This window comes from Oryzias latipes, chromosome 4 (assembly GCF_053564925.1).
Source record: "Oryzias latipes strain Hd-rR chromosome 4, Olatipes_Hd-rR_3.1".
NCBI lineage: Eukaryota > Metazoa > Chordata > Actinopteri > Beloniformes > Adrianichthyidae > Oryzias > Oryzias latipes.
Window position 1 is genome coordinate 21635450 of NC_136240.1, and position 21057 is coordinate 21656506.

The following is a 21057-nucleotide window of genomic DNA, read 5'->3' on the forward strand; positions in this document are numbered from 1 at the left end:
GCCCCTGACCTTACGTTGCACCAGATTCCGATTGGACAGTTTGTCTTTCTCTTGACCTCAGTGGACACATCAAGACCACCAAGAGAGTAGGAGGAAGAGGAGGCAGCTTTGGAGGAGGACAGCTGGGAGGCAGAGTAAAAGGAAAAGAGTGCATGTAATACAGAGATGGAGAAAAATGTTTTATTTTATTATTCATAAAACCTGCTGTTTGCTTTCTAGGCTTAGCTGATAGTTGCAAATATAATTTTCCATTTCCGTGTGTTTGTGGGGGAATGCATGTTTATGTGACCAATTCTGAAACTGATTTTGAACAGAATTACTGGTTCATTATTCTATTTTAATCCCAATTCAACAAAAGATTAAATTATGTTTTGCAATTTCCAATATTAATTTGTTAAAAATACTTTGACTTTTTTAGTGACTCAAAGTATCCAAAAGTGCATAAGTCATTTTAAAATTCTGAGGTCTACTTTTAAAAAAACCAATGGCAAAGCAATTTTTTTTAACCTAAAGTTCAAAATAATGGCTTAAAATATAATCTAAGGACTTTAAAACATTTGGTATTGCATTTTGTCAAGGAAGGTTGATCCAATATTTTTTTTAAGTCAGCTTGATATATAAAGAATCTCCGGTAACCCAAAATGGCATGGAAAGTGCAAATCTAGTATTTATGCCAAAATGAATAGGAAAAAAAACACATTTTCTGTGTAATTCATACTTTGAGGATATATTTATGACATAAATAAAGCATTGATATTTAAGATTTTTCATAAAAATTCTTCAAAGGTGCTGTAAATCATCAGCCTGGTCACATGTTAAATGGAAGCACACTGACCTCTATGGGCCGTTGACAGATCCTGCATGCTGCCACTTTCCTGACCTCCCTTCTCGTCCCCATCCCCTCCTTCTTTCTCTGTCTTCCCAAACTCTGGTTGTGGTCATGCTGAGTATTGTGTGGTGGAGCACAAAGAGCGAAAATAGCCAGAAAAAGACTGTGGCAAGTGCGTCTTTTCTTTTTCTCCTTTTTTTTTCTTTTCCATTGCCTCAGCCCTTTCTCAGTGTGCCCCTGACTGTGCAGCAGGTTGGTTTTGTGGTCACAGAGGCAGAAGAACTCGCTGTCCAATGCTGTTTTAGAAATGTGGGCAGAAAAGACAAATTTAGTCGTACCCAGGAATGCCTGGGCCATCTCACTACAATTTCCCTTGTCAGTGTTCACCAAAAGAATTTAATTAACTTTAACTTTAATCAAGAACTAGGAACAATATTAGAAATCATGGCTCTCTGAATGTCAGAGGGACTTTTGAATGAAAGAAAAACAGGAAATTTCCCTCCTTTTTGGCTCATTTGACCCACAGGGCTTTCATAGGGTGTTGTCAGTCTGTGGTGGTTTTTCATTGCACTGTTATACTGCACAGCCAGGACACTATTAGGAAAGGTTTCAGGCCTTTAGAAAAACAAAGCCAACCTTCAGTTGCCTTAGCAGCAAAACAAAATACAGCAATTATGTTAATTTTTAAAATTAGATTTTTTTTTTTGCATTTCCCTATTTGGAACCTTTCTATTTTCTTCAGCTGCTAATTTATGCCAAATAATTAACAAAAATGTACAATAACTGAAATTCTGAGTGTAAAAAAATGTAACAAAGGACTTTAAATATCAGTGGAAAGAACATTTCTATTCAACAATTTCTGCAATCCCAGAAAACTTCATTATCCTGCCAAATTCTCAACTAAACCAAAAATTACACTTATCTCTAGAAATAGTTGATAATGAATTGTTGGAGAACCTTGGAGTCCTCAGCGGTCCATATGTAAAATAAAGTCAGCAACATCATGAGGTGAAGGGGCCATAAAGCACTTTAAAACCACTAAACAAACCCAAAAAATCAATACCACAACCCACAGGGAGCTGCTGAATTGATTTAAAAACTTTTTTTTAGCACTCTAGCCACTGAATCCTAAATTGTTTATGTAAAGTGCTATTTTTTCAAAAATGAAAAAGCACAACACCGTAATAATGTAATGCCATGTTGATGTTTTCATTATCTAATAGGTAACATAAATGTTTTCACAGATTTCTTTAGATATGAAAATTTGCGGATGAGCTCCAGCAGCCCTGCCAGTGTTTTGGAATAACACGCGTGTCTGTGTGCAAAGGACAGCCTAGTAAGCTGTTTATGGTGATACTTCTGCCTAAAATATATGGGCTTATGCACTGCACCAGCTTAAATCTCAGTTTGCTAAAGACTGTAGTTGATCTTGAGGGTGACAGAAAGGCCTCTGCTTTTGATAAGTGCCTAGAGTGAATGGAGGCCTCTGTTCTGTTACACAACCAAATCCGACTCATTATTTTGAGCCATATTAACATGGAGAAGAAGGCTTAGAGTGCTAAACATATTTGCTATGGTAAGTAATGGACTGTGCTAATATTCCCATTGGAATTCCATTGCAGTATTAAAAGATTTAAACTACCAACCCTGTTAATGTAGCAAGGGATTTGAGCTAATTACCTCCTTCATGGAGCTCCCGGATGTGAGCCGCCTGCAGAAAAAGACTGAGACAAAAATCGTGTTTTATGATTTTCAAAGGAAAGTTGAGTTGTGTGAAGATGAGAAGAAAAAGAAAGAGCAAAAAAAAAAAGCAACGGGCTTGGTTTGTTGCAGGTTGTGGAGGCGGCTGAGAAGCCGTTGTTTGTGTGTGCGCCGTGTGACCTCTCTGTGAATTTGTCAGTGGACTAAGAATGGTAGACGTGTGGCTGCGATGTGTGTTATGATGGGGGGAGGAGAAAGAAAGTAAGGGAGGAGGTCGGGCCAGCAGAGTGAACATGTTTACCATGATCCAAGAGAATGAAAGTGAGAGGCAACTGAGACAGAAAAAGGACTCCAGTTTTAAGAGTAAAGTTCAGATTCATTCGCTTATTTATTTTTTTTTTTTCCTAAAACCACCTGGACATTTTGAATGGGATATACGATGATGAGACATGTTTGGACCCATGGAATACGTTTAATCCTGTAAAACAAAACATAAAATTTGCTTCAGTTCACCCATAAAATTTGGCCGACCTGACAGCTGATCCGGAACTAAAGCAGAGTTCTCCCACTTAAAGGATGTGTTCCCTCAACCAGGCTTTGTCTCTGTCTGTCATTCCCAGGGATCCTGCAGCTGCCCTGGATGCCGCTGTGGACTATGTGAAGGTACAGGTTTTTTTTACAGATTGCATTCAAAATATGCCTGTGATTTTTTCTTTTTTTAAATCAATCAAAATCATTTTCATGTAGAAAATGTAACGTCGTTTTTCCTACTGACCAATTTTCTTTTTTATTAGCTTTAATAATCATTGATATATTTATTAATAAAGGTTTCTCACAATACTAGTTAACTGAAGATCACTTTTCTAAAAAATGTAGTTTAAGAAGGAATGAAAATGAATTCATATTTAAATGGGATCAAATTATGGATAGAAAGGTAATTAACATTTGGGTACCAAAGCCTGTGATCAATTTATTCTTAAATAATTTGCATGTTGGTCTGTATGATAAAATTTTCATGGTTTTGTTTTTATTCAAAAAGCAAAGGGACAGACCATGATTACATACCAAAATAAAAGAAAAAAAATAAACGTTCAGTTATACAACGCCGTCTCTGCAGGTCAAAGCAAAAACATTCATCTTTTAGAAGATAATCCAGTTGCTTCAGAGCTATGGGGATAATTTTGTATTAAATCACACAACCTCCTGCTTCACTGTCAAGCAGCTTGAAATAAACACGGACACCACCTGAGTTTCTGCCGTTAGTGACAAAGAAGTCATATTTATGGCAAATAAGCTTCATCAACTTGATAAATTACATTCTATTTGTGTTGCCATTGGCTCTATAGTGCTCAGGGGTATAAACACATCCATTGTGGTGTACTACAGGGAAAAAAAAGGATATTTTGCTAAATTTGTAACATTTTAGCAAGAAACTTGCTATTCTAGTCTTTAAACCCCCCCCCCCTGCTGTACTCTGCTCATCCAACAGTCTGTTAGTCCACGGATGCTGACACCTCGGTGTTAAAAGTAAACATGCAGCATGTGTGTGCTTCTATTCCCTAAACTGACTTTTGTGAGCCAGTGTCCACAAAATGTGTGTCTCTGTGTGCCTTTGTGTGCACACTGGCTGCAGATGGAGCTACTGTATTTCACCTGTTATATAATAGGTGTGAAAATGTTGCTGTCAGCTCCTCCAGGTGTGTTTGCTTTTCTGCAGTGTGGAGGTGCACAGATGTGCATGCAGACACACAGGTGTTCCACATATTGACATATTGAGGATTTAGTTTTTTTTTTTTTAGATCCATCATAAATTTCACTGAGGTTTGCCTAGAATGGGAGAGTGTAATAAATTAAATCAAATGGATGTTTCTTTTGTTTTCTAAAAGTATTTAAGTACAGACTTTAACAGAAAATATTTTAGGATTCATGTCAGTGCTTTTTTTTTTAGAAATTTGAGGGAAATTTTTACTTTTTTTGTAAAGTTATTTCAACATTTTCTTTGTGTTTTTGTAAAACGAAGTGGCTAAAACTTTCCCTTGTGTCTGTAGTTAAAGACTGTAGCTAAAGAAAGTGCTGAACAATGTTCTATAATCTCCACACTCTTGGATGGCAAGATGACGGATTGATCCCCTGTGATTTTGAATTACTCATCCCTTTCTGGGTCTTTCTTCTTCTTGTCTCCCACTTCTGCTCCTTTTCTTTCATTCCCTCTCTCCTGAATGAGGCTCTGCAGTCTCATGGGAGAGCTTCAGAAAACAATGATCCTCTCTGTGTACATGCCTGCTTCTGTGTGCGTATAGTGTCGAGTTCCATTTTCTGCATTGAAATCATTTGAAGTGGACTAAAAGTTGCTTTTAGTCAGCAGTAGAATTGTAATATAGAAATGTAACAAATAAAACAAACACAGCTCTAATTCAGAGGCTTACTTCTTATACTGCTTATACGCATATTTCAATGATGGGATTCAATTTCAGAGAGAGGATGCGAGAATTGCACCATCTAGTGGCCACTAGAAGTACTACCTCAGAAATGTCTTAGATCTGCTGTCACTTAGGGGTTAAGTCCCATCTGAACTGCTGTTTGATAAAATATATGATCAATGATGGAATAAAGGCTGTTTATGCTACAAAGTTCCAATTCCTAATTTATTAACTACAAATATACTAAAAAGCAATTGGGTTTATCATTTTAGTTATCCACAGATTTTACTAAAATCACATATTTTAAAATACCTGTGCTATTTTTTACCTCTTGATTTTAGTCCTAAATTATTTGCCACCACCACTTGACTGAAATGTTACCTGTTAACAATCTGAGTACTAACTTAGACATATGAAGTTGTGCCGATCCAGATAACTCTTAATGAATCATTTGCTTAGTTTTTTTCTGAAATACCTTTAGCATCTGGAAAATAAAGTAAAATAAATACTGTCTGGTTGGTGTTTGCAGCTATTGTACCAGGTGTAAAGAGACAAAAATAAAAATATTTTTTAAGTGAATGAATTTCTATTTGGTATTCTTCAAAAATAGACCGAAGATGATTAAAAATGTCGATAAAGATTCTTAGTCATCAAAGCAACATTATCTGTTCTTTAGGCTAAATGGGCTTTAAAGGTTGACCAACAAGACCTTTGCTGCTCATCCAAGTAGTTTATTTCCCCTCTGAAACTTCCATTTTTTTTAAAAATTTTCTCCACACAGTAAACCCTAAAAAACTAAAGATTGTTGCAAATTTTAGGATGACTAGAGTGAACACATCTCATTGCTGCTTTTTCTATTTCTGCAGCTCTGCCTTGTTGAATCTCTTTGGCAGAAACAGCAAACACACATAGAAAAAGATCCTTAACGCAGTGATTTCTGTCGCTTTTTCCAGAGCATTCCCCAGAGCGACAGATATGTGTATTTTAAGGTGCGTTTAGCCCAGCTGGTGATTTGGGGCCACTGTGGTTGACAGTTTGTGTGTGTGAATGTGTGTGTGTGTAGTGCCCCAGCAAATGTTCGACATGTGTTTCCTTCCTAGATCCTTTCAAAGTTCCCACTGTAATTAGTGGCAGAGTTTTCCTTTAACTTGTTGCTTCTGGGGTTTCACCCTTTTTTTGGTACCTTTGCTGAATAGTCATAACTTTTTTTGTCTTTTTGTCCAGACTGCCGCAGGTTTTCGCCTAAACCCTGTTGGGTTTGTTGTTTACTCTGTGAATCTCAGTGAGCAAAATAGAGTACGACAGTTTAGTGGATTTCAAAGCAGTTGTTTCCAAAGAAATAAGGCGTTTCTTCTTTTATTTAATGTCTTAATCTTACTAACTAAAAATAATAATAATCGCAGCAACTAAGATATTCAAGTTATTTTAATCTTTTAATTAAATATAATGATATTCATACAACTCACATGTGATTTAGTTCTTTTCCTTATGACTAAAAGCAATTATTATTGACAATACCGCATTGCTAGGTATGATATAAAGTCTACATTTGTTAAAACCTGGTGCCATGTGCATGGTGTGCTATATTCCTCTGTCTTTCATGTGTGCTTTGAAGGAATGATAGGTTAATTATGCCTTAGGGCCACTCCCATTAAATCCATACAGGACTTCTGTCTCCTCCCACGTGGCGCTCCGCTCCACTCATCCATACATGGAGCCTGAGGGGTGGGGACACTGGGGGGGGGGGGGAGTGTGAGAAAGGATGTCCAGAGCTTGCTGAGCTGTGGAGTGCTCACTCTGCAGGGGAGTGTGGATGAAAGGGGTTTTCTAGAGTATTTTCTTTTTCATTTTTTCTTTGCTTTTTTGGTGAAATTTTACAACGTTGCAGACTTTTCTATTTCATAGTTTTTTGGCTGGCATGTAAGTTTGCTTGACCAAAGAATGAGGATGAAGCGGGTCTTTTTAACTGATGAGGTCATCCAGCTTTGGGGTCAGTACTCGATATGACCAGAACTGGTCTTTCCAGGGAAAGTAATCCTGCAGAAGGCAGTTGCGACAGCCCAAAAAGATTAACAATGTCCGAGCGGTGCAACCTGAAAGCCCTAACAGCTGCTCTGTGTTGCTTCAACCACAAGAACTCTGTCATCAGTGGAAAGGTGAGAGAATCTGGGATGTTGTCGCTCACTCTGCAATTCTTTAATGCAAAAGAAACGTGATCTCACTGCACGCTTGCTTTTGTGCATGCTGCAGCCAACACCTTTTCTTAGCTTTAACATCTAAATTAGAAACCGAGTTTTGTTGGGCTTCAAAGTATTAATACCAAGCTATTTTTATAGAGGCATACCTTTCGGGGCTCCTGTAATCTCCTGTTGCTGTGTGAAAGCTGGCTGGAGGGCAATCGAGCAGCCCGCTAAAAAGGCATTACAAAAAAAGACGCAGCCCCTGCAGAAAGCACATGGAGCCACTTCCAGCCTCAGCAAAATGCAATCACCCTGAATGGTCCTCCTCTTCCCTTCGCTCTTGAACACAGGGCTTTTATTACTCAAACCAGACCATCTCATAAATGAGCAACTGTGTGACTGTCTGAGTGTGAGATATATGTCGGCTTCATCCATAACTGGTGCTCGCAGACAGACAGCGCTGTGTGTGGTGGCAGAGTCACAGACAGAGGGAATCCAGGAGCAAAGTGATGGTCTTTTTGGTGTTGGTAGATGACTAACTTGTGGAGGTTTTTTCTTTTGCATGATCTAAGTGAAACTTCGTGAACGTTGTAAAGTTGATTAGATGACAGCAGGCAGCCTTGATGGAGGCAGAGGTGATGTAGTCTGCTTTAGTCATTTCTTCATCACCACAGATGCAAGGTGTAAGTCCATGGAGTCTGATGAGACTATTCCAGTTGCCAAAGGAAGTGTATGCTGACTGTGTGATCATGTGATCTGTCTGTTTGGGTTGGATCTATTTGAAGAACATTTTTTTAGGTTTCTTATGATGTGATGTCACTGAACCCCACTATTTCCCATAATTGCTAAAATGGAGGGACAATAACTCTGACAGTTCTCTAAATAAAGATGGTCTTCTGGAGCTAAAATGACAGGTTCAAAGGTCACCTGTTATTAATCCTTTAAAGTCCCACTTCGTTCATCTTTTAAGCTATTTTAAAAGCGTTCCCAATGGTCTTATAATTATGAGCTTGTGACCCGCCCAGCGTAAGTCCCAAATAATGTCTTTTTCCAATAGCTTTTTTTTTTATCTGCTCCTGATTCCCAACAACTTGAATAAAAAAAACACTCAAAAGTTGTATTTTGAGCTTAATATTCTTTAAAATGTTCTCTATCATCCGAAAAATGCAAAAACAACATAATAAAAACACCAAAAAAATAAAAAATTTCCTCGGAGTTGATCTTGAATACGATATCTCTGGTGACACCTAAACAACATATGCTTTTTGTCATACTGTAAATCTTCGTCCGTTTACTCAATCAACGGGAATCAGCAAATGTTGACCTGGAGAAAAACAGCTTTTGCTATCAGCTTTTGTACGGATATGCAACACTTTATGGTTGAATACCGGTGCAGAGCCCATTTGTCTCTCCAACAGACTCAGCCGATTTGCGAACTTTTCACCACGGTAAAGTGTTGCATATCAGTGCACAGCTGCTTGTCTCAACCTCAGAATCTGCTGGAATTACATTAATTGCATAAAAGAGTTACAAAAGTAAAAAGAATGACAACTCTGACGGCTAAAGCTCTGATGCTAAAGGGTTAAGTCCCGCCTTCATTGATTGGACTTTCATGCAAACCTATTTAACTGATTTTATTTTAAGTGCTGCATAAAATCAACATGGACTGTTTGGGGGGATACAAGTGATTTTTTTTTTTTATTCCAATTACTTTTACTTTTAAACTGGGCTCAAACAAGTCATGCAGGTGCTCCCTGGTGCTGAACAGGAAGAAAAAAATGACTCATACACAAATTCCTGGAAAGCCTGTTGGCACTGACTCCTGAGAGCTTATTTTTTAAGCACTGTACTATGCATTCCAAACTGAGCCATCTAAATAATTTTAAAAAATGAAAAACACCTGTGTGGCTGCTCTAAAGTGAAGCGCAGTAATCTCTGCACCTGAGCTTTTAAACTAAATCAGTTAATGCACACACAGGCACACAGCATTCACCTGGGATCTGTTTGAATAAAGTTGTTTTTAATTACATTTTGAGTCACTTAGTAGGGAGAATGTTTTATTTGGGAAATCAGTGGCTGTCATTTTAGAGGGCACTTCAACTTTTAACCACATGAAAAAAAAAGAAAAATCTTTTTTGTTTTTTTTTAAACAAAATTGTAGAAGGAATCGTTCCGATTTCATTTGGAAATATATTATTAAAAGAGAATTCAGTAACTAAAATGAGTGATGAAGAACTGTTCACGTTATCTTGGTCACTTGAGGGTTGTTAATGTGTTTATGGGATGTCAGTTATTTTTATCTTGAGGGCAGAAACTGTACAGGACTATCATGGAGGCTTCTGTCCTCATAATCCTCATCTCTTATCACTTCTTATAAGTTATCAGGTCTTGGCCTCCATTTAAGCCTTCCCTCCCTGATTCATCTGTACTTCCTCTGCCATCTCTATGGCTTTGACTCCAAATGGCCTGAGGATTTGTTCCATTCATCTCTTGACTCTGTCCTCCATCTGTCTCTCCGGGAGGCCACAGTAAAACGCAGAAGGCCGGCTTCCTGTTTCTACGCCTGGAAAGATCAAAGTGTACTTTGTGGATCTAAAGTATAAGACGGTAGTTGGAAGATTTTGAAGACATTTTAAAAGAAGGGTTAATATTTACTTCGTATTTATAGAGTGAACTACTTCATGACTTCATGAAGGACTTGAAGGTTTTAATCCTCCAACCTAATCACAACACTTTGAGGATTAATATGTACTAGTTTTTTAAAATTATTTATTTGAACAAAAAGAATAGTTCTGAGTCAAATTTCAAAAAAACAATTTTAAAGTTCATTTGAGCTTCTTTTTTTGTTACATTGGGACAAATGGTCTTCAGCAAGAGGCGTGGAAACTCTATCCCAAAGATTGCATTTGTGATGATTCTTCTATGGCTGTCCCAGAGTGAGCGGTAAAATGATTCCAAGTCTAAACAGGAAGATGCGTTCAGTTGTGTGTAAACAGGAAAGGCAGGGCTCTTCTCATGACAAAGATGTAGAAATGGAAAAACACAAATAAGGATCTGTCTCTAACTTGGACTCAGCTTTAAGAACATCAGTCTGGGTGAGAAAGCTCACACATTTCAGCTTTTTTTGGCTGATAAATCTCACGTATCCTAAAGATTTTTAACTTTTCGAATTTATTTTAGACATTAGCACCGTTGTGACTCCTACAAGTCTCAACCCAACCTCGGTGTAGTTTGACAGCTAAATTGATATGTACTGCTGCAGATGAAGGCCGTGGGAACCTTCCCTGGGAGTTCAGAAAACAGGCAGAGTGAAACTCTAAAGAAACAAGGGAAGAGGAAATACCAAATCATAGAACTGTAATTTATGTTGGCGATGATGATGACTGTCACTGTGAGACCTTTACGATGTTTATTTGTTCTGTGGCGATCCTGTTGACTCACATTAGCACTATGCCTGTCGTATTTCTGACACTTTTTCCTCCAAATATACATTACATGTTACTGCTACAAATGTATACAAAAAAAAACTGATGCTGACTAGTCCAGAGTTTGACTTTCCAAGAAAAACGTGCCTAATCCTGGCTCTAAAAAGCTACCACCTTGCATGTTTTCAATAAATCTTTTTATACTCCTGATGACTGATTTGCTAATTCCTGATGCCTGTATGTCAGAACCTGAACTCACCTGATCCAGATAATCAGCAGGGAAATGGGCAGAGAAAATAGGTCAGCTGGCACAGCTCATGTTTTTGGACTTCCCTGCTGTGTCATAATCACATCTGTGGCATCAAAGATTAACAGGTTAATCTGTTTGAATTTGAAATGTGTTGAATTTACTCTGTCCCACCTGGGGGGGACAGCTGTGGAAACTAACCACCACCATAAAGGTCACTTTTTGTCCACCTTCAACATCACACAAACTTTTACTATATAACCTGTCAACAGCTTTGCTCCTTTATCCACATGAAATGCAAAGAAAAAACCCAGATTTATTTAAAAACATATTAATCAATTTCACCGATCTATAAAATCAATATTAATTCATCAAACTGACTTTTCTTCAAAGTAATTACAGTATGTTTTCTAGCAGTAAAAATTCTTCATTTTTTTTCAAAAAGTCACACTTCATGTTTATTTTACAGAAGAGAAAAAGTCTTTTTATGACCCAAAAAAGGTTTTGAGGGAAAACATGAAAAAAACAAATTAATGGAATCAAATCGTGAACTTGGGAATCAGGTACAAATCGACTGTTTTTGTTGTGATATTCAGCTCCAGTGTCTGCTTCAGTTTTGTCCAAATCCTCTTACCTTAAAATAACTGTAGTGAAGCTGCGTAATGGTTATTGTCACATTGACACTTTCAAATCAGGGCGGCTGCAGTGGAAGAATTTCATAGTCTCTGGTAATATTTTGCTTTAATCTGCATATCTATAAGTGGTCATGGAATCCTTAAATGACAATTTAGTTCATAACAAATCTAGACGCACAGGATGGATGCAAGTTAAGGATTATGTTATTTTTTTTTCAATTGGGTGCATGTGTATGGGATAACAAGGATCAGCTTTTTGCTGTCAAAGGTCATTCGTTTTCCACTGAGTGAAGCAGCTTATACAGATGTGCGTCTTACTGGTCACTGAGGCATCATGGGTGGGCACGGCATCAAACGATTTGGTGTGGAACATGAGGATTTTCTGAATTCAGCAACAAGTAAAAACGGAAGTTAATCCAATCAGTTGAAATCCCTCTGCACAGTGGGCTTTGTGTTTGCGCTTAGATTTTTTTTTTGTCCAGAATACAGTGTAATTAATTGCACACACAGTCACTGTCCACTTCCACAGATCTCCTTAAAGGGGATTTTTTTCCTTTTTTTCTCTCTCTCTAAAGACATATTAGCATCATGCACTGCAGTTTATGGAATTGTTTTTATTCCATTTACGTTTACACATATTTTCCTCTCAAATGCATCCCAAATCAGTTTTTTTTTCTAATAATGAGAGGTTAATGTTTGATGCATAGTGTGCAAAACAAAACACTTTATGGTTGACAAGGAGTTAAAAGGATTCAAACAGTTTTTTATATCAGATGTTGAAGCACAGATGGAGACTTATGAGATCTGTCCACATTTGAAGAGTTTTTATGGTTTTAGTGAGCTCTGGCAAATAGCAGCCTCCGTTTATTACTTTTAGTCTAGTGTAGTTTTCTAGTGCAGCTTTACAGCGTCAGTACAAATTCAAACTACTGTTTAATCTGAGAGGTTCTGTTGTTTCATCTTAATTAGATTTGTTTTTCTCTGACCTGTAGTATCAATGTTAGGCTACACACTGTTAAAATACTCTGAGAGACAAAGCTCAAATAGTACTTTAATGGCATATTTGACAACTAAAGTCAGTCATCTACAGCAAAAAAGTTTGTAAACTCTCTCGACACTCAGAAAAATGCAACGATACTCAAATAGACTTTTTTTTATTACTGCGACGCTTACTTTGACCTTTTTTCTTCATGTCCGTGCACCTTAATGCCCACATGAACTGCTGAACAGGCGTGCGTAAAACGCTAGAGAAAGAAAAGGAGCAAAACTAGCAGCTGATGTGAACATTGTGCTGAGTGTTGTGTGTAAACTAGTTTTTTTTCCCCATCCCAATCGAGGTCAATAGGGCAGTAGTAGTTGACATAATTACTTACCTGAATGGGTTTAATTCCAAAGTGAAGGTAATCGCTGCTGCTCTTTTAAATCAATCGCTCAGCACGGCAGGATGACGGCCTTTAAGAGTGAATAGCCTTTACCCGTCAAGAACTCTTCAGTATTCTGATCAGGTTCAGCCGATCATGTGAGGATCATGGATTGAAGACAGCAGTTAGTGACTGCAAAAAAAGTGTCAGGCTTTCTGGACCAGTCAGGAAAAGTGTAAATGGTGCCTGCTGAGATGTGAAGGACACTGAATGAGGACATTTGAAAGGCACGATGTCCTGTAGCAGGCTGGAGGTCATCAACTACACGGCTCATCGACTCTCCTATTCTCATCCTTTTATGTAGACAAGGTGACTTTGCCTTGTTTCCACCTTACATCACCACTCTGAACCTTTTACGGATCAGTCTTTCAGATGTAAGAAGAGTCCATGTCAGAGAGCAATAGAACAAAACATTTGAGTTCGTTTAATCTGCTGTTGGCGCTGTCCTCTTCCAGTGCAACAGGAAAAACATGCTGCTCAGGTGATGAAGTTCAGCATCACAAGTCAGAAAAGAAATAATGAAAAAGAAAGCAAAACCAAAGAAAATGCAGGTTCCATGACCTCCAATTTGTACTGCTTCCCAAATCATTTAGTATTCTGGAGACACCAGTTACATACTTCAGGTCATTCTCAGGAACCTCCTGTTCACATCCTGTCTCTATGTGGTACAAAATGTTTCAACCTGACTCAGTGCCACTTTGTAGAAATCTGAAACACTCATCACATGCAATTACAGAAAAAGTTATGACTAAAACCTGGTTCTAAAAAAAATAAATTCATTTTTTGCATGTCCCCCCCCCCCCCCCCCCCCCCATTTTTTTATGTGACCTTGGTTGTGGGTTGAACTGAACTTAGTCTCAGAAAAACCCAGTATTGTGAAATGTGAGCAACAGCTGCCCTCATGGTACTGTGACTTACACACAACCCTGGTTCCATTTGTTACCACCTAACAAGGGAGTGACAGAGGTGCAAGAGGTACAAGAAAGGCTGCACTAAGGGTTTTTTATAAAGGTTTTCATACATATTTTCATTTTGTTTGGTTTGAGCTTGTACAGATTGCAGATAGACAATGGGTCATTGACATGCTGTGCACAAATTGTTACATTTATTACATGAGGGAAGGTTTGCTTCATATTTTTGGACACTAACAGTAGATGGTCAGACAGACCCAACAAATTCTGACTGTGGCTTCATTTGTCCAAAAATTGAAAAGCTGGATTTTTTAAAAATATTTGTACTATATATAATTATTATATATATACAACTTTCCTGCTGGATGTCTGACGACAGCTCATCCGGTTCAGCTCATCATCTCTTTATGATCTGTGCAGAATAATGGCGCAGTCATTTCATGGGGTGCGTTAAAGCAGGGAAACGAGTTTAACATGCAGGGCAGGAAAGCCTGAGGGCTGTAATGGAGAAGCGCCATCTTGTAGCAAATCAGTGATAAGTCTCTTGTTTTGGCAGAAAGGCAGCACAAATAAACATGTAAAGTAGATGAAAGGCCAACTCCAGGGGTGCATGGATTCTCCTGCTGCGAAATCAAAAAGATGAAGTGATGATTTTAGAGATCCCCTTCACCCAGAGAGCACCTGAACGTAAGAATAATGCCATTTCTCATTTGTAGGAAGCTGTAACAGTTGGTAACAGGTTGAGGGGAATGTTTGCGTCATTCCATTGTTTGTGTGTGTGTGTGTGTGACAGGCAGGCGTGTGTATGGAGGCAGGTTAGGGCAGGTGGACGGTTTCCAGTCAGTGTCATTACATCACGTGACACAAAGCAGCAATGAAGAGCAAAATCAGACAGTCAGAGAAAGGCAGACCGAGAGGGCACATTGTCTGATTAGTGCCGAGAGATGACGGCTTGTGTGGGTTTAACAAGTCGACTGCTGGATACCGGAGATAACAAATGGAAAGCACATGACATTTTCTGTCGGCTATGAAGTTTGTTTGAAGAAGGGGGAAAGAGATCACGATGCAGAGACCTAGCAGCTGCAATGTAAGCACGTTTTTGTCCTTTTTTAAACTCCCTGTTGAATGCTTTGAATTTTTATCTGAACTATAACAGAATTCCACTTGAGTCAATTTGCAGTATTACTGTAGGTGTGACCTACATAATTTTCCAGTTTAGTTCCAAAATATTGACAGTACTTTGACAACATTTTAACCAAAAACAGATTTTCACTGTTGTTATAAGAGTTTTTTTTTTCACTTTTGTCAAATGAATTCTTTAAAACATTGTGCAAACAGCTTAGAGAATTGAGATCTGAGGACACTTTAGACTAGTCAGGCATTACTATCACCATAGGGGCAAATATTATTGGAAAAAAACAACTCAATTTGAAACACCAAAAGGGAAAAGTTGAAAAAAATCTACATTTTACTCCCTTTTTTTATATTTCAGTACTAATTGAAACCACAATTTTCCTTCAGCTGAAATAGTTAAATTTAGATTATTTAATATCACCTTCTTGTTTTTATCACATCCGTAAGAAGACCAAATGTTTTCTTCAAGTACTGTGCAGTTTAAAATGTTTTTCCTTTATTTTAGCCAAACAATCAGCTTTAATCTTTGGATACATTCCTTTGTGTTATACTTCAACACTCATCGAGTGAACTGTCATGAACCGTAAAATATATTATTTGCAGGGGGGAATTTCAAACCATGATACTCCCACCGCTTTGCTTCTCTCTAGTTATGTTGTACTTTTCTTAGGTCTCTTTTTACAGAGTTCACCAAACTGCTTTTGTTTGTCGTGAACCTTTTGAAATGTACTGATGTGCTGCAGCTTTAAATGGATTTTAACAAGCTTTACTAATAGAATATTTTGACTGAAATGAAAAGGAATCTTGAGATCTTGGTTTAAAAAACAAAATAAAAAAGTAATGCTTAAACAGTAAATATGTTTTGATGATAAGGGTTTTAGGGTACGAGGATTGGGAACTGTTGAACTGCCAAATTTAATGTGGTGATGTACTTCTTGTTTTACTTAATTGCATCATTACTTTTCCATTTTTGGTTGCAGTTCTCTCGAGATCAGTTCATCCTGGACTGTTCCTCCGAGAAACTTCGCAGGGAGCTCGAACAGGAGCTGAAGATGAACTGCGAAGAGCCCAGAAGTCACGCATGGTACCATGGCGCAATTCCCAGACAGGTAGCACAGCAACCTGAGTCACAGGCCTCTCCTTGAGAAAGTCGGATTAAAAACTGGTTGAACCAGATCATTTCTTACTAGAGTCCCAGTGATTGCATGGAGATGAGAGCTAAAGCCGTGGCCTTTGCAGCAGTAGTGAGGCTGTAACCTCAGGTTGGGGTATAGAAAGTCCTTTTTCTGTGTGGTGCCTGCAAGTTTTGTGCAACTGAGAGAGGCAAATTGTGTTTTTTCCCCCTGAAAGCCAGAACTAAGATGTAATCTTTCTTAATAAGCTGCTTCCTCCGGCTGCTCTAAACTACCATTATGCACTAAACAAACACTTACTTAATTAAAGTCCCGACTTGTGTATGAAGGGTTGTGTGTTTGAGGTAAACAGTAAATCTTACAAGGCTGAAGTCAAATGAAACCTTTTTTTTAAATCACATTAGTGTGTCAAATAAAAACAAATAAACTTTGAGTGTCGGTGACTCAAGAAAACAAAGTAAATCTCAGCAATTTAATGTAAGGAAGAATAAAAATAGAGGTTGCAGTTCCTCAAAAACAAGCTATATAATTTCTTAAAGCCTGCTTAGGTTCTTATTATAAACGCCTTAGGTCATCATAACAGACCCTGCAGCAGTGAGCCCATAAAAATGTAGCATCACACTATTATTAACATTTAGAAAGATGTATTTTTATGTGTTTGTGTTTCCCCCATGTGTGATTTTACGTCTGGTTTCAGGTTGCAGAAAACCTAGTGCAGCGCGACGGAGACTTTTTGGTCCGCGATTCACTGTCCAGCCCTGGAAGTTATGTTCTGACCTGCCAATGGAGGAACGCTCCTCAGCACTTTAAAGTCAACAAGAAGGTACAATAGGGCAAATGTCAACCCCCACATGACCTCGTCAAGAAAAAAAACAAAGCATTCTTGTGTACTATTTTAGCTTTTCTTTTACCATCTTTTTCTTACACTTTTCTCAAAACCCATATGAGAACTGAAGGAACTTTTTTTGAGTTTTGGGATATTTTATATAATCCAAATCTTGGATAAATTACAATATGCAATATAATGCTGAAAAATTTAGTCAAGCAAGTTCAATCAACCCACTTAATTGTAAAGTAGTTACTTTTATTAGGCTGGTAGTTTGGTACTTGTTGCAAGTGAAAGAAGTAGTCTGGGGGAAGTCTGACTTTGTCTGCTTGTATCAGTTTAAACCAATAGAAAATTCTGTCCTACCATATACGTTTTTTGTTTTTTCATGCTCCTTTACACCTTTCATTTATGGTCTCATGGAATTTTGGTTCAAATGTTCAGATGTCTGGCAGAAGTTTCCTCTGAGAATTGATCATTCTGACTGTCCCTCCCCTTTACTGTTGCTGTTACGCTTCCTGCAGTGTAAAGCTATGTACACACTGGGCATATGTGGCACATTCAAGAGCACGTACGTAGAGTCTTAAAATTAACTTAAAAACGTAAGTAGCCACCCGTGAAGGCAAGAGCAAAATCTTTAATCAAACCAAATGACCATCAGCCATAGCTGAAACACCGCTACCAACATGTTGAACAATATTTTTCCTTTTTTTGGATAGAAGTCAAATTAAAGTTCTTACTCTTTCATGATTTTTTTTCTTTCTCTTTTTTATTTTTGTATTAGTGCCACTTAGACCAAACAGGGATAAGAAGCTGAGGAAAAAGCCATGTAAATGCAGGAGAAGATGCAAAATGCATGCATTCAAGTAGAGAGGAATAGATGATAACATAGCAAATGCAAAAAACAGCTTCAGCTAAACATCAAAACTAAAATATCCGGATTCAAAAATATAAAAAAAGTCAAACCCAAAGGCATTTAAATGACAAGACCGTTGTTATTTTGTTTACATGAAATGTCCAGGCTTATATTTTGTCAAAACACGTCAAAATATAACTATAATTTTATTGATCTGTTTTGCAGGTAGTGATGCTTAATGAAGCTTACTCTAAAGTTGAGTATCGACTCGACAAAGACGGATTTGACAGCGTTCCTTCTCTAATTAGATTCTACGTTGGAAACAGAAAACCTGTGTCACAGGTTGGTTTGCTGGTTATTTATTTTCCCCAATTTCTTTCTTTTATTTATTTAATTTTGTTCTTCTGTGGGACAGTTAAAAGCATTTTCTCAATATATCTTAATGTAGGTTGTGGGAGCTATCATCTTCCAGCCAATCAACAGGTCGCTCCCTCTGCGCTATATGGAAGAAAAGTACGCCCTGTCGGGTAACCAGAGAGAGGCGGGGCTTGTGGCCCAGGAAAAGCCTTGTCAGAAACGTCTGAGCCTCAACATCACCAACGGAATCGGGCATCCTGTGCAAGACGGTTCACACTGCCCAGACAACAGTTTGAGTCGCAGCAGTCACCTCAGGTTTGTGGCTACACACAAACACACAAAATGACACAAACTAACAAACTCTGCAGTGACTGAAACAAAGCGTGTTTGCCGTCGCTCATTTAATGTGTTTTTAGAGGGAGATATGATTACAGCGCTGAGGCCCCGAGACCACAGAATGTGTCTGTTGCAGTTGAATAATGGGAACCTGCCTTTCTTCATTCATTCACTTTGTGTTTGTCTGGCACACTAACATGCACTCCCACTCTGCAGCTTTCACTCCCAGCCCCAATCTGTTTACATGTGCTAAAGTCTGAACATGAGAAGAGAGGTTTCACACACTTTTTTTTTGTGAAAGGAACAGAAGTGTTTTTAACCTCATGGTATTCAGGGGTCTAAGACTCAGATGAAAACTGTGTTTTTGTTGTTTTAAACGTGTTCTTGTGCCATTTTTTAAAGCTTAAAATTGCATTTCGGAGTATTTCTTTATTCAAATTGTTGTGAAAAATGCTGCTGAAAAAGCTTGTAGGTGTGATGAAGAAGCTATAACAGAAAGCCACAAGCTCCCTGCTCCGCTCCCTTCTAATGCATCCACTTGAAGACAAATAGGTCTACGAATTTCTTTGTTTTCCTCAGCTGAGCTGGAATCTGGCTCTTTACTGGGCTGGATAACTAAGATATTGCTCATCCATTTTGCTGCACCGCTATAATGTTAATTTGGGGGGGGGGGGGGGGGGTATTGGGCTGTAAGCTCATGGAAAGAGTGTAAACAGATAGATGTCGGGAAGTAGAGGCGGGCTTACTCCGTGTTAATGGTCCCGCCCACAACTCAGAGGTGAATTTGAAACAAACTAATACTAATATTGCTCTGCAGAAACTATGTCTGAAAACAGCATAATCACATTTAAAAGACCACTGGGAGTGCTTTACAATAGATCAAAAGATGATTGGAGTGGGACTCTAACACACTTTATAGAGGATCTATATTTTTCTGAGAAACAGGCTGTCAGCAAAAGAAACATAAGTATTTAAAAAAAAAAGAGTCAGCCATCTCTATTATATAATTGTCTTTTTCAAAGATTCTTTTATCTTCCATCTGTCACTCAGGCTAAAGGATCGCTGCGGCAGCCAACCAGCAAGTCTCAATCAGGTCCAGGAGCGCCGACGCCCACTCAAGGCGCACCAGTCTGATAGCTTTCTACCCCTTGGTAAGTCAAAGTTAAGCGTCCTTGAACATTTGCCTCAATCTCTTTAGCAGATCATAAACAACTTGCTTCCTGTTGGTTGGATCTAAAATCCCAGTAGATTCTTGCATCCCTGTGTGGGAACATAAATTGCATTTATTTAATCAGTTGCTTTTTTCCTGTCTTATTTAAACTGTTTGTTTTTTTTTAGGTATATTTGATGCACTTTTCTTTCCTCATTTTGAAACTTTCTCTTTTCTTCTGTCTACTCCAGGGTCCAAACCTCAGTCTCAGCAGTCCCCTGACCCCCTCCTGCCCAGCCCCAAGTCTCCGGTATTTCGAACCGGCAGTGAGCCGGCACTGAGCCCGTGTGTTCCACGGAGATCAGCAGAACATCAAGCAGGTAAACAGGCGCCAGAGGATTAATACTTAGCTATTACGCAGCCAACTCCATGATTAAAACACCTTTGATCATAAACATCATTCATGCAGAAAAAAGGGATAAAGGTGTGCAATTTATGGTTTAATTATTGTCATGAAGGCAAAGGCAACAGCTCTGCTGTGAGTTTTGGTTTTTCTAATAATTATTTTCAACCAAAAAGGCTCAGAAAGGTCAAAATGTTGAAGTATTTCTATATTCTATGTTGCAATTCATTTAATGTGTTTTCAGTTTGCAATAACATTTAAACGTTTCTACCATTAAAAAAAACAAAAATGGAAAAATTAAAATAATGTAGTTACATAATTATGAATTTTGAGGAAGCGAATGGCCCTCCCATGTCCTACGTTTAGTTCTACACAAACTCTTGCAGTCCACCTTCAGGAATCAGAAGAAGAATCAACTAAAGCTGCTTTGTTCCAGTCTTTGGATTTACCGCACCAGTTAAAGTACTGAGACTAAAGAGCAATTCAGCTTGATTATGTGGCTAAATATAAAGCTGTTAGCCTTACCAGGGACAAATAATAGCTGCTGTGGGGCTTTAAAAATGAATCAGGCGCTGTCCCTCTTAAGACTCTTTAAGCTTTCTCTCTATTTGCTGTCATTTGGATGTGTGAAGAAAGTTCATTTTCTGTTTAAGAGCAGATAGAAAAAATTGTGGGAAGTTCATAAAAAAAAGTCACAACAGCAGAGTAGGAAGAAAAGGTAAATGTTTTGTTTGTTTTTTTTTACCTGCAGGACAGGCGATCCGTGGTTCTGACAGTCAGTTGTGTCCCAAACCCCCCCCCAAACCCAGCAAACTGCTCCTGGCTCAGTCGCCTCAGGCCCCCTCTGTTCAGCCCTCGCGGTCCCCTGCCTCCTCCCCCAGCTGGGCTGTATCTCCTCTCGCTGCTTCCTCTTGCAGTGCAGGTAACTGCTGTTTATTTGTTGGATTTGTGTGTTTAGTAAAACATTTTTCTTTGACAAAAAATGTTGATTTTAATAAAAAAAAGCTGCAGAATTTATTATAAAACCAAACCATTAAAAAAATACATAGTTCTATGGTTAATTCTAAACTAAAATATCCTTTAAAGTAATCCT

The 21057-nt window shown here is 38.3% G+C and overlaps 1 protein-coding gene across 3 annotated transcripts in view; it reads left to right on the forward strand.

The window, feature by feature from the left end:
• Positions 1-21057, forward strand: part of bcar3 (BCAR3 adaptor protein, NSP family member) — a 62114-nt gene that overhangs the window by 37106 nt on the left and 3951 nt on the right. For 2 of the 3 annotated variants that reach the window (XM_078946097.1, XM_011474199.4), the window contains 8 exons: positions 3151-3193; positions 15884-16012; positions 16734-16859; positions 17944-18060; positions 18167-18390; positions 19462-19562; positions 19813-19941; positions 20716-20886. In XM_078946097.1, the coding sequence (XP_078802223.1) occupies positions 3151-3193; positions 15884-16012; positions 16734-16859; positions 17944-18060; positions 18167-18390; positions 19462-19562; positions 19813-19941; positions 20716-20886 (1040 nt within the window). Of the gene's footprint in view, positions 1-3150; positions 3194-6676; positions 7107-15883; positions 16013-16733; positions 16860-17943; positions 18061-18166; positions 18391-19461; positions 19563-19812; positions 19942-20715; positions 20887-21057 lie in introns of those variants that run through there. The other variant, XM_011474200.4, reaches the window with a different exon arrangement.